At 44.1% G+C, this 13,118-nt stretch overlaps 1 protein-coding gene across 2 annotated transcripts in view; it reads left to right on the forward strand.

Annotated features, from left to right (window-relative positions):
- Window positions 1–13,118, forward strand: part of PTPN22 (protein tyrosine phosphatase non-receptor type 22) — a 57,241-nt gene that overhangs the window by 21,033 nt on the left and 23,090 nt on the right. For both annotated transcript variants that reach the window (XM_002715418.6, XM_008264644.5), the window contains exons 12-13: window positions 8,922–8,998; window positions 9,130–9,956. In XM_002715418.6, the coding sequence (XP_002715464.2) occupies window positions 8,922–8,998; window positions 9,130–9,956 (904 nt within the window). The remainder of the gene's footprint in view (window positions 1–8,921; window positions 8,999–9,129; window positions 9,957–13,118) is intronic.

A 13,118-nucleotide genomic window follows, 5' to 3' on the forward strand; every position in this document is an offset into this window, starting at 1 on the left:
CAGCTCCAGGATGGAAGATTTCTCTCTGTCTCTTCTTCTCTCCGTAACTCTTCCTCTCAAATAAATAAATAAAATCTTTTTTTTAAACAAAGTCATTAATGATTCTATTGTTTCACTGCTAGCATGATGCAGACTTACTGGAGGTATTAATTTCATAACTGTTTGAAGACAGAGTGCATTGATTTCTATTTGTCAAGAATTTTTTCAGAAAGAATATTGAATTCTATCAACTGCATATTTTTGGACTTATGGAATGATTATATGGATTTCCTCCTTTGCAGTTATATTATTGGATTTGTTAATGTAAAATCATCTTTACACTTTTAGAATAAAGTCTACTTGGCCAAGGAACACCCTTTTAAAGTGCTGCTAAGTATGTATGCTAATATTTTATTTAAGTTTTAGAAAATGCCAACGCCCAAAGTTAGCACAGTGGCAGTGCCATGGCTCCGGACAGTTGGATTATGTAGAATGGATCTTTTGCCAGTAGATGGGATCATAGGAACAGGGCTCAGCCCCTCAGGCAGGGAACTGGTTAAAGCCACCCAGGGTGGATTTCTGTTTTCATGAAGATCTAGCAAACTTCTCTCTGTTTCTGGCACTAAGTGAAACTAGGAACTGTGGACATTTTATATGAAACAAATGTAAGAAGACCAAAGGAGACAGAGAAGAGAGCAGCAGAGCCCTAGGAGCCAAGGTATAAAATGATGCTAGGCTCCCTTGAGTTTTCTTCTGCCATTTGTGTTGCAAGCTTGGAGCTGAAGATTCCAGCAACTTAGAAATGCCAGTAGTATAGGGAGCAAAACAAAACAAAACAAGAACCTAACCAAAGAACCAGGGAAGTGGCAGCCTATCGAGACAATATTCTTTTTTTTTTTTTTTAAAGATTTATTTATTTGAAAGTCAGAGTTACACACACAGAGAGAGGAGAGGCAGAGAGAGAGAGAGAGAGAGAGAGAAAGACAGAGGTCTTCCATCTGTTGGTTCACTCCCCAAATGGCTGCAACGCCTGCAGCCAGGAGCCAAGAGCTTCCTCCAGGTCTCCCACATGGGTGCAGGGGCCCAAGGACTTGGGCCATCTTCTGCTGCTTTCTGAGGCCATAGAAGAGAGCTGGATGGAAGTGGAGCAGCTGGGAGTCGAACCAGCGCCCATATGGGATTTCAGCACCACATGCCAGCCCCAAGACACAGTATTTTTTTTTTTTTTTTGACAGGCAGAGTGGACAGTGAGAGAGAGAGACAGAGAGAAAGGTCTTCCTTTGCCATTGGTTCACCCTCCAATGGCTGCCGCAGCCGGCGCGCTGCAGTCAGCGCACCGCGCTGATCCGAAGGCAGGAGCCAGGTGCTTCTCCTGGTCTCCCATGGGGTGCAGGGCCCAAGCACCTGGGCCATCCTCCACTGCACTCCCTGGCCACAGCAGAGAGCTGGCCTGGAAGAGGGGCAACCGGGACAGAATCCGGCGCCCCGACCGGGACTAGAACCCGGTGTGCCGGCGCCGCTAGGTGGAGGATTAGCCTATTGAGCCACGGCACCAGCCTCGTGTCAACCCTGAAATGACAGAAATTTTAGAATTATTTGACAAAGATTTTAAATGAGTCATGATTTAAAAAAAAAAAAAAAGGTTCATTGAGCAATTCAAAGCATGCTTAAAAGAAATGAAAAAGTAGGAGGCCTCAGGATGGGCAATGTGGCACAGTGGATTAAGCTGCTCCTTGGGAGACCTGCATCCCACATGAGTCCCAGCCTCTCTGTTTCCAGTCCAGCTCTTTGCTAATGCATCTGGGAAGTAGCAGATGATGGCCAAAGTACTTGAGTTCCTTACACCCATAAGGGAGACTTGGATGGAGTTCCTGGCTTCTGGCTTCTGGCTTCAGGCTGGCCAAGTCCCAGCTGTTGTGGCCATTCGGGGAGTAAACCCACAGATGAACATCTCTTTCACTTTCACTCTCACTCTCTCTTTCTGTCAGTCACTCTTTTTTCAAACAAATAAACCTTTAAACAAACAAACAAAATTTAGCCAAAACAAAACCAAAACCGGAAGACTTAAAAAGGAATCAAATGAAAATTTTAGAACTGAAAAATAAACAAACTAGCTCAGCACCTGGATTCAACAGCAGGTTAGAAGGAATCAGCAGACTGGAAGATAGAATTCACCCAATTCAAACAAGAGATAAAATAGACTGAGCAAAATACACAGAGCTCCAGGGAACCAAGGGGCTCTAACAGCAAGTCTAGCATTTGTGTCACTGAAGTCCCAGAAAGAGAGGAGACAAGCGGTGGAGCTGAAAAAGTTTTGGAAGGAGCATCATAATTAAACTGTTGATAACTAAACACTAAGGAAATTCTAGAAAGCGGACAGAGAAAAATTACACCTTAATTGTGGAAGGAAAGCAATTAGAATGACAGATTTCAGCCGGCGCCGTGGCTCAATAGGCTAATCCTCCACCTTGCGGCGCCGGCACACCGGGTTCTAGTCCCGGTTGGGGCGCCGGATTCTGTCCCGGTTGCCCCTCTTCCAGGCCAGCTCTCTGCTATGGCCAGGGAGTGCAGTGGAGGATGGCCCAGGTGCTTGGGCCCTGCACCCCATGGGAGACCAGGAAAAAGCACCTGGCTCCTGGCTCCTGCCAGGATCAGCGCGGTGCGCCGGCTGCAGCGGCGGCCATTGGAGGGTGAACCAGCGGCAAAGGAAGACCTTTCTCTCTCTGTCTCTCTCTCTCACTGTCCACTCTGCCTGTCAAAAAAAAAAAAAAAAAAAAAAAAAAAAAAAAAAAAAATAGAATGACAGATTTCTCATCAGAAACTGTGCAGGCTACAAGGAAGGGGCACAGTATTTTTCAAGTTCTGATAGAAAAGAACGTCAACACAGAATGACAATAGGAATGAAGGGGAAATCAAGACATAATCAGATGAAGAAAAGCTGAGAACATTTGTCACCAATAGAATGACCCTAAACTACAGCAAAGGACACTTTGTAAACAGAAGGAAAATGATGCAGGAAAGAAGAACGAACATATAAGCAAACATATGAGTGAATTTAATATCTTTCCTTTTCCTCCTGAGCTTTCTAAATTACATTTGACAGTTGAAGCACAAACATTCCACTATCTGATGTGGTTCTAAATGTACTAGAGGAAGTACTTAAGACGACTGTATCATAACCGAACGGTTTTATGTAGCCTAATCTGTGTAATTGTGATATCCAGAGGCACCACTAAAATGGCTACACTGGAAAACAATCCAGGTAAATCAAAATGAAATTTTAGAGAAATGCAAGAAAGAAAAAGAGAATGAGAAACAGAGAGGACAAACAGAAAGCAGAAAATAAATGGCAGAATTAAACCCTACCATTCAATAATTACTTTAAAAAGTGATCTAGGGGCTGACGCCATGGCACACTAGGTTAATCCTCCACCTGCGGTGCCGGCATCCCATATGGATGCCGGGTTCTAGTCTTGTCTGCTCCTCTTCCAGTCCAGCTCTCTGCTGTGGCCCAGGAAGGCACTGGAGGATGGCCCAAGTGCTTGGGCCCCTGCACCCATGTGGGAGTCCAGGAAGAAACTCTTGGCTCCTGGTTTCAGATCGGCGTAGCTCCAGCTGTTGCGGCCATTTGGAGAGTGAACCAACGGAAGGAAGACCTTTCTCTCTGTCTCTCTTTCTCATTGTAAACTCTACCTGTCAAAAAAAAAAAAAAAAGTGATCTAAGTGCAGCAATATATATGTTGTTGCCAAAGTGAACAAAAACACAACTATAAACTGTCTATGAGGAACTCATTCCAAACTTGAGGTTGGTTGAAAGTACAGTAGAAAGATATGTGTAATCTGCATCAGAGGAAAGCAGGGGTGGCTGTATTATTACCAGATGAAGTAAACTTCAGAGCAAAGACAATGATCAGAAACAAGGAAAGACATTACACAGTGATGGAAGTGTCAGTCCACCAGCAGACAAGCAGTCCTAACCTGCACCTGGAAAACCACCTTTCTACTTTCTATCTCCATAAATGTGAAGACTCTAGGTAGCCCCCCTGAATGGAATCGCACAATGCTTGTCCGCTCGTGTCTGACTTGTTTCATTTACTCTGATGTTCTCAAGCTTCAGTCATGTCATGATTTTGGTCAGAATTTCCTTATTTTGAAGGCTGACTAATATTCCATTGTGTCCCCCATTTTGTGCATCTGCCCATCCATTGGTGGGTCGTTGGGCTGCTCCCACCTTTTGGCTGTTCTGAGTAATGCTGCTGTGAACACAGATGTGTAAATTTTCCTCACATCCCTGATTTCTTTTTGTTAAAAGGATTTTATTTATGTTTTTTAGAAGATGCAATTATTTATTTGTTTGAAAGTCAGGGTGACAGAGAGAGAAAGCAGGAGAAATGGAGATAGAAAGCTTACATCCTTAAGTTCACTCCCCAAATGGCCACAGCAGCCTGAGGCTGGGCCAGATCAAAGCTAGGAGCCAGGAACTCCATCTGGGTCTCCCACGTGTGGCAGGGGCCCAAGCCCTTGGCGGCATCATCTGCTGCTTTCCCAGGTGCTGCAAGTGGCGGCTTAACCAGCTGCACCACAGTCTGGCCCGTGTCTCTGTTTTTCACTCTTTGGTGTTTACCCAGAAGTGGAATTGCTGATCATGTGGCATTTCCGTTTAATTTTCTGAGGAATCCCCATATTGTTTTCCATAGAAGTTGTATAATTGAATATTCCCACCAACAGTACAGAGTTTCCAATTTCTACATCCTTGCAAACACTTATTTTTTCTAAGATTTATTTATTTACTTGAAATTCAGAGTTAGAGAGAGAGAGAGAGAGACAGAGAGAGAGAGAGAATCTTCTATCCACTGGTTCATTTTCCAGATGGCCACAACAGCCAGCACTGAAGCCTGGAGCTAGGAGCTTCTTCCAGGTCTCCCGCATAAGTGCGGGAACCCAAGCACTTGGGCCATCTTCTACAACTTTTCCCAGGCCATTAGCAGAGAGCTGGATTGGAAGTGGCACAGCCAGGACAGGAACTTGTACCCAACCCTCTTTTTGTTTTGTTTTAGATGATAGTTATCCAAATGAGTGTGAAGTGGTATCTTATTGTGATTTCTAAAAATTTATTTATTTGGAAGAGAGAGAGAGAGAAATATTTCATTTGCTAGTTCATTCCCAAACTGCCCACAATAGCCAGGGCTAGGCCAGGTTGAAGCCAGTAGCTTAGAACCCAATAAGGATCTCCTATATAGGTGGCAGGGACCCAAGTACTTGAGCCATTACCTGCTACTCCCAAAGATGTGCATTAGCAGTAAGCTGGAATCAGAAGCAGAGCCAGGACTTGAACTCAGGCTCCAATATAGGATACAGATGTCCCAAGTGGCATCCTAACCACTGTGCAAAATACCCACTCCTCATTGTGGTTTTGATTCAACAATTCAATGATGTTAAGCATCTTCTTGTGTGCTTATTAGGCAATTGTATATCTTCTTTGGGAAAATGTCTCAAGTCCTTTGTCCACTTTTGAGTTGGATTGTTTATTTATGTTTGTAGATATTTAGGAGTTCTCCATACACTTTGGGTATTAATGCCTCATCAGATATGTGATTTGCAAATGTTGTCTCCCATTCTGTGGGTTGTCTTTTTGATTGACTGATCATGTCTTTGATGTGTGGAATTTTGTAATTTTGATTAAGTTCAATTTATTTTTTAAGGATTTATTTATTTATTTGAAAGGCAGAGAGAGAAAGGAAAGACAGAGAAAGAGAGAGGGAGACAGAGAAAGAGAGAGGGAGACAGAGAAAGAGAGAGAGAGAGAGAGAGAGAGAGAGAGAGAGAATATCTTCCATCTGCTGGTTCACTCCCCAGATGGCTGCAACAGCCAGGGCTGGGCCAGAGCCAGGAGCTCTGGAGCTTCATCTGTGTCTCTCACATGGGTGGTGGGGACTCAAGTACTTGGGCCATCTTCTGCTGTTTTCCCAGGCAAGGAGCTGGATTGGAAGTGGAGCAACCAGGGCTCAAACCAGTGCCCATATGGGAGCCAGCATAACAAGTGGTGCCTTAACCCACTGTGCCACAATGGCGTCCCCTATTTGTCTATTTTTATTTTGTTGTTGTACCTTTGATATTGTAACCAAGAAATCATTGCCAAATTCAATGTCATGAAGCTTTTCCCTTATGTTTTATTCTAAGAGTTCTATAGTTTTAGCTCTTATGTTCAAGTCTTTGATCCACATTGAGTTAATTTGTTGTAGGCTTTTAAATATTTTTTTTGAAAGGCAGAGTGGACAGTGAGATAGAGAGATGGAGAGAAAGGTCTTCCTTTTCTGTTGGTTCACCCCTCAGTGGCTGCTGTGGCCACCACACTGCGCTGATCTGAAGCCAGGAGCCAGGTGCTTCCTCCTGGTCTCCCATGGGGTGCAGGGCCCAAGCACTTGGGCCATCCTCCACTGCCTTCCCGGGCCACAGCAGAGAGCTGGACTGGAAGAGGGGCAACCGGGACAGAATCTGGTGCCCCGACTGGGACTAGAACCCAGGATGCCGGCGCCACAGGCAAAGGATTGGCCTATTGAGCTGCGGCGCCGGCCCTAAATATTTTTTAAAATTTTCATTATATTTGAAAATCAGAGAGAGAGAGAGAGAAAGATCTTTGGTCTGCCGATTCACTCCCCAAATGCCCACAACAGCCAGGGCTAGGCCAAGTTGAAGCCAGGCACCTGAACCTCCATCTGGGTCTTCTTTGTGGGAGGCAAGAACCCAAGTACTTTAGCCATCGTTTGCCACCTCACAGGGCACATATTATTAGCAGGAAGCTGGATTGAAAGTGGAGAGAGGCTGGCATTGTGGTGGAGTGGATTAAGTCACTGCCTGCAATGCCAGCATTCTCTGTGTGTGCTGATTCAAGTCTTGGCTACTCCACTTCTGATCCAGCTCCCTGCTGGTGTGCCTGGGAGGGCAGTGGAGGACGGCCCAAGACCCAGATGGAGCTACTGACTCCTGGCTCTGGTCTGGCTCAACCCTGGTTGTCATGGCCATTTGGACAGTGAATCAGCTGATAGAAGACCTCACTCTCTGTCTCTCCTTCTCTCTCTCTCTAACTCTGCTTTCAAATACATAAATTAAAAAAAAAAATGTATCAATCAGAGGGAACAGTAAGTGTAAAAGTCTTTTTTTTATTTTTTTTATTTAGTAAATATAAATTTCCAAAGCACAGTTAATGGATTACAATGGCTTCCCCCCACCATAATTTCCCTCCCACTCACACCCCTACCATCTCCCGCTCCCTCTCCCATTCCATTCACATCAAGATTCATTTTCAATTATCTTTATATACAGAAGATCAATTTAGTATATATTAAGCAAAGATTTCATCAGTTTGTACCCACACTGAAACACAAAGTGTAAAATACTGTTTCAGTACTAGTTATAGCATTACTTCACATTGGACAACACACTAAGGACAGATCCCACATGAGAAGTAAGTACACAGTGACTCCTGTTGTTGACTTAACAATTTGACACTCTTGTTTATGGCGTCAGTAATCTCCCTAGGCTCTAGTCATGAGTTGCCAAGGCTATGGAAGCCTTTTGAGTTTGCCAACTTCAATCTTATTCCAACAGGGTCATAGTCAAAGTGGAAGTTCTCTCCTCCCTTCAGAGAAAGGTACCTCCTTCTTTGATGGCCCCGCTCTTTCCACTGGGATCTCACTCGCAGAGATCTTTCATTTAGGTCTTCTTTTTTTTTTTTCCCCCAGGGTGTCTTGGCTTTCCATGCCTAAAATACTCTCATGGGCTTTTTAGCTGGATCCGAATGCCTTAAGGGCTGATTCTGAGGCCAGAGTGCTGTTTAGGACATCTGCCATTCTATGAGTCTGCTGTGTATCCTGCTTCCCATGTTGGATCGTTCTCTCCCTTTTTGATTCTATCATTTAGTATTAGCAGAAGTGTAAAAGTCTTGAATAGGAAACAAGTTTAGCTTGCTATAAGAGTGGTGACAAAACCAAAACACCTGGACCACAGTGAGGAGGAGGAGGAGAGTAGAACCAGAGGAAATAGGTACTCGGACCTAATAAGCAACTGTTACCTTTAAAGTTAAGATACTAAAATTTCGGAAGGTAGAACGTTCTTTTACATATCTATTTATTGTTCATTACATATATTTAATTATTATGTTATTTTTATTTATTTGGAAGGCAAAGGGAGAGAGAGGGAGAGGGGGAGAGGGGGAGAGAGGGAGAAAGAGAGAGAAAGAGAGAGGGAGGGAGAGAGAGAGAGAGAAAGAGAGAGGGAGGTAGAGAGAGAGAGAGAGGGAGGGAGAGGGAGAGAGGGAGGGACAGGGAGGAAGAGGGAGAGAGGGAGGGAGGGAGAGGGAGAGAGGGAGGGAGAGGGAGGGAGAGGGAGAGAGAGGGAGAGAGATCTTCCACGTACTGATTCATTCCCCTAAAACTCAGAACAGCCTAGACTGGGCTTGGCTGAAGCCAGGAGCTTGGAATTCAATTCATGTGAGTGGCAAGAACTCTATTACTACTGCCTCCCGGGGTGTGCTTTAGCAGGAAACTGGAATGAAAAATGGAGCCAGGACTTGAATCAGGCGATACAAGATGTTACGTGAGCGTTCCAGGAGGCTTTGTCATTGGCTGCACCAAACATCCACTTTTTGTAGAATGTTCCTGAGACTGAAGTTACCCCCAAGAACGTTTTAGGATTCCCACATTGGAAAAGATGCTGTAAACAGATCCTTTCTAGTTTCTGGAACACTAGTCGTCAACTATTTAGATCGTTTTCATCTCAGTAGATGAAGAAGTTCTTTCTGGGTTCAATATTTCAGAAATCTTTCATGCATTAGTTTAAATCTTTATATTTTCTGAAAAATTACTTCTCAGCATTTTGAATATTAAAGTATCTCCATTACATTGCTTCACTAAACACTAATCTTTGATTTCTTTCTCTTGAAGGTTCAAGCAAACTATTCAATTACTGAGCAAAATCCCACTCTACATGCAGGCTCTCATCCCCCAAATTTACCCAAAAAGTGAGTATAACTTTCATATCTGCGTGTTGACTAATTGTGTCTGTGGCTGGGAGATGAATCTCATGCTGTACTTGTCATTGTGCTGCCGGGAAGTGGCTTTGAAGAATGGTGTCATTACCGTTTTGTTTCAGCACCATAAAAGAAGCAAGAATGATGAAGCAACAGAGCAAACAGAGGGCAAAGGCAGAAAATGCAGAAGCTTCTTCCTTTGACTTTAGGACTTCTGAAATCATTGCAAAGGAGAGGTTGGTTTCGCACCCTGAGAAACTGAATGCTTCCTTTGATTTCTTGGAGCTAAATTATGATTACAACAGAAATGCTGACACAAGCATGAAACGGCAGACAAAGGCGTTTCCAATAGTTGGGGAGCCTCTTCAGAAGCATCAAAGTTTGGATTTCAGCTCCATTTTCTTTGGGGCATGTCCTAATTCCAAACCTGTAGATGCAACAGGAAGATATTTTAATTCAAAGGGACCGGTGGTACGGACCAAATCAACTCCCTTTGAACTGATACAGCAGAAAGAAACCAAGGAATCAGACATTAAGGAAGGGTTTTCTTATTTGGAGTCTCAACGGCACGATGCTTGCCTCACGGAGATGCAGACTCCAAAAGTGATGCATGCTTCTACAGCAGAACTGAATTACTCACCACCACGTGACTCTAAGCACCAGATGTGCAACGCCTCCAGTGTCAGTCAGCACGCCTCTACTGCTTTCAGTGGGTATTCCTACATGTCTTTAGTAGAAGATCCTTATTTTTCATCATTGCCTCCAAGTAGCGCGGGTTCTAAGATGTCTCTTGATTTACCTGAGAAGGAAGATGGAACTGGTTTTCCTTGCTCTTTGTTGCCCAAATCCTCTTCAACTCTCTTCTCCGACTGTAATTCACGTGATTCTTTGGTGCTGAATCCTCCAACCAATTTTTCCCCACCACTGAACCAAGCGACAGCTGTAATGGGTATGTTATTTCTTGGAGTTGGTACAGCATTTTATTTGTTTTATTTTATAGCATTTTAGATTTCACTTTGTATCTATATAATGTTTGGTTTCTTCCTACCCCCTCCCCTTTTCCTCCTCTGCTCCCTTCTCTTTTTTCTTCTATCTCCTCAAATTATTTTAAAGAATTTTTAAAAAAGATTTATTTATTTATTTGAGAGTCAGAGTTATACAGAAAGAGGAGAGGCATAGAGAGAGAGAGAGAGGTCTTCCATCTGCTGATTCACCCCCCAATTGGCCACAATGGCCGGAGCTGCGCTGATCTGAAGCCAGGAGCCAGGAGTTTCTTCTGGGTCTCCCATGCAGGTGCAGGGGCCCAAGGACTTGGGCCATCTTCTACTGCTTTTCCAGTCTATAGCAGAGAGCTGGAACAGAAGTAGAGCAGCCGGGTCTCAAACTGGCGCCCACGTGGGATGCCGGCGCTTTAGGCCAGGGCGTTAACCCACTGTGCCACTGCACCGGCCCCATATATCCTCCAATTAATAAATTCCAGAAGTGTTTCGATGATGCGATAGGTTGCAAATAATAACAACATGTAATATTCCATTAAACTGGCAGCAGTGGAAGCAGTTGGATCTGGTTTGAATGTTTGCCAAGAGAACTTCTAAAGAAGGCAAGCCAAATTCCTAGGAATGTGTGTTGAAGGCCACAACTTACACCCTTAACATAGAGAAGTGGCTTCCAGAAAGACAGCAGAAAAAAATTCGTCGAACAGCATCACCTAGTCACCCAGAAATGTTGCACATTCATTTGCCTGTAATGAGTTCACCATATTGCTAAGAATTGAGTTATATTCCTATGGGAGTTGGAGGGAGAGGACGTAATTGCCTACCCTTTTGTAGTAACTCAGCAGATGAAAATATGTGTTTGGCATTTTGTACATAACATATCTTATATATATTTACTTTAATATTTTCTGTTATTTAATTCTGAATTATGCATATTATTTTATTTTACTGAGTAGTTGGAAAGTAGAAGTGAATATTCTATTGGAGAAGATTACAATAAGTTGATGTAAAAGAAGATAAGGGAAAGCAAAGTGTAAATTTACTATCTTGGGCATATCATAAAATAATTTATAAAGAGCATTCTAGCTGGCGCTAGGCTCACTAGGCTAATCCTCCGCCTTGCGGTGCTGGCATACCAGGTTCTAGTCCCGATCGGGGCGCCGGATTCTGTCCCGGTTGCCCCTCTTCCAGGCCAGCTCTCTGCTGTGGCCCGGGAGTGCAGTGGAGGATGGCCCAGGTGCTTGGGCCCTGCACCCCATGGGAGACCAGGAGAAGCACCTGGATCCTGGCTCCTGCCATCGGATCAGCGGGGCGCCGGCCGCAGCGCGGCGGCCATTGGAGGGTGAACCAACGGCAAAGGAAGACCTTTCTCTCTGTCTCTCTCTCTCACTGTCCACTCTGCCTGTCAAAAAAATTAAAAATAAAAAAAAATAAAGAGCATTCTACCTAGATAGGAAGTAAAAAAAATTTTTTTGCTCTATAACATTTGTATTATGCAGTTTTCATTTTTAATTTTTTTTCTTTTTTTGAAATTAATTAATTTATTTTCATTTCTTTGAAAGGCACAGACAAACAAAAATCTTCCATTTGCTGACTCTCTCCCCAAATGCCTGCTGGGCCGGGCCGAAGCCAGGAGCTGGAAACACAATCCAGTTCTCCCTCACAGGCACCGGGGGCCCAATCACTTGAGCTCTCACCTGCTGCCTTCCAGGGTGTTCATTAGCAGGTAGCTGAATCGGAAGCAGAGCTAGGACTCGAATCAAGGCACTCTGACATGAGATGTGAGTGTCCCAAGAAGTGCCTTACCTGCAGAGCCAAACCTTCATCCCTACCCTCATTTAGTTTTCTTAATAAAGACATGTATTTGTAGCTTTGTTGCAAAGTTATTTGACCTAAATCTAGGAAGTTCCTTCTGATTAGCCTATGTTTTGATCTTGGTTTACAGTGTAAAGAAATTTTCTTCTACATACTAACAATACCTTAGACTTCTTAGATCATCAACATCACCAAAAAAAAACAAAAACAAAAACAAAAACAAAAAAAAACAAATCCTGACTTCCAGGGATTGCAGCAACATTGACGCATGTGCCATCTGGTGGCATTTCTTATAATAGCATTTAAAATGTTCTATACAAATTCTGTTTCTATAGAAATATAGGAAACCGTGTTATTCTATTTTGTAAAAAGAAAAAAATGCATATTCTTGGATTCTGTGAATAATGAAGAAGAGATACTAAAATCTTTATGATTTCACTTACTGTGTAACTGAATCTTTGGCATAGCAACCTGCTTTATTATGCATTATTAATTGCTGTATGTAAAACAAAAGGAAAGAGTATATTTAGAAAACAATCCAAAATATCCAAGATTAATATAATTTTTTATTATGTTACCTGATACCCAGTGACTCAATCAAAATACTTTTGGTTGGAGGGGACGGCGCTGTGGCATAGCAGGTAAAGCCGCCGTCTGCAGTGCCGGCATCCCATATGGGCACCAGTTTGAGTCCCTGCTGCCCCACTTCTGGCCGAGATCTCTGCTGTGGCCTGGGAAAGCAGTGGAAGACGGCCCAAGTCCTTGGGCCCCTGCACCCACGTGGGAGACCCAGAAGAAGCTCCTGGCTTCTGGCTTCGGATCGGCACAGCTCTGGCTATTGCGGCCATCTGGGGAGTGAATTAGCAGATGGAAGACCTCTCTCTCTGCCTTTGCCTCTGCTTCTCTATAACACTGAATTTCAAGTAAACAAATAAATTTTTTTTTGACAGGTAGAGTTAGACAGTGAGAGAAAGAGAGACAGAGAGAAAGGTCTTCCTTTTTTTCCTTTGGTTCACCCACCAAGTGGCCGCTACAGCCAGCGCGCTGCACTGATCGGAAGCCAGGAGCCTGGTGCTTCCTCCTGGTCTCCCATGCGTGTGCAGGGCCCAAGCACTTGGGCCATCCTCCACTGCCCTCGTGGGCCACAGCAGAGAGCTGGCCTGGAAGAGGAGCAACCAGGACAGAATCCGGCGCCCCGACCAGGACTAGAACCCGGGGTGCCAGTGCCGCAGGCGGGACTAGAACCAGCGCCCATGTGGGATACCAGCGCTTCAGGCCAGGGCTTCAACCCGCTGTGCCAT

Source organism: Oryctolagus cuniculus, chromosome 7, assembly GCF_051225735.1.
Source record: "Oryctolagus cuniculus isolate XC-2025 breed Fujian yellow rabbit chromosome 7, ASM5122573v1, whole genome shotgun sequence".
NCBI lineage: Eukaryota > Metazoa > Chordata > Mammalia > Lagomorpha > Leporidae > Oryctolagus > Oryctolagus cuniculus.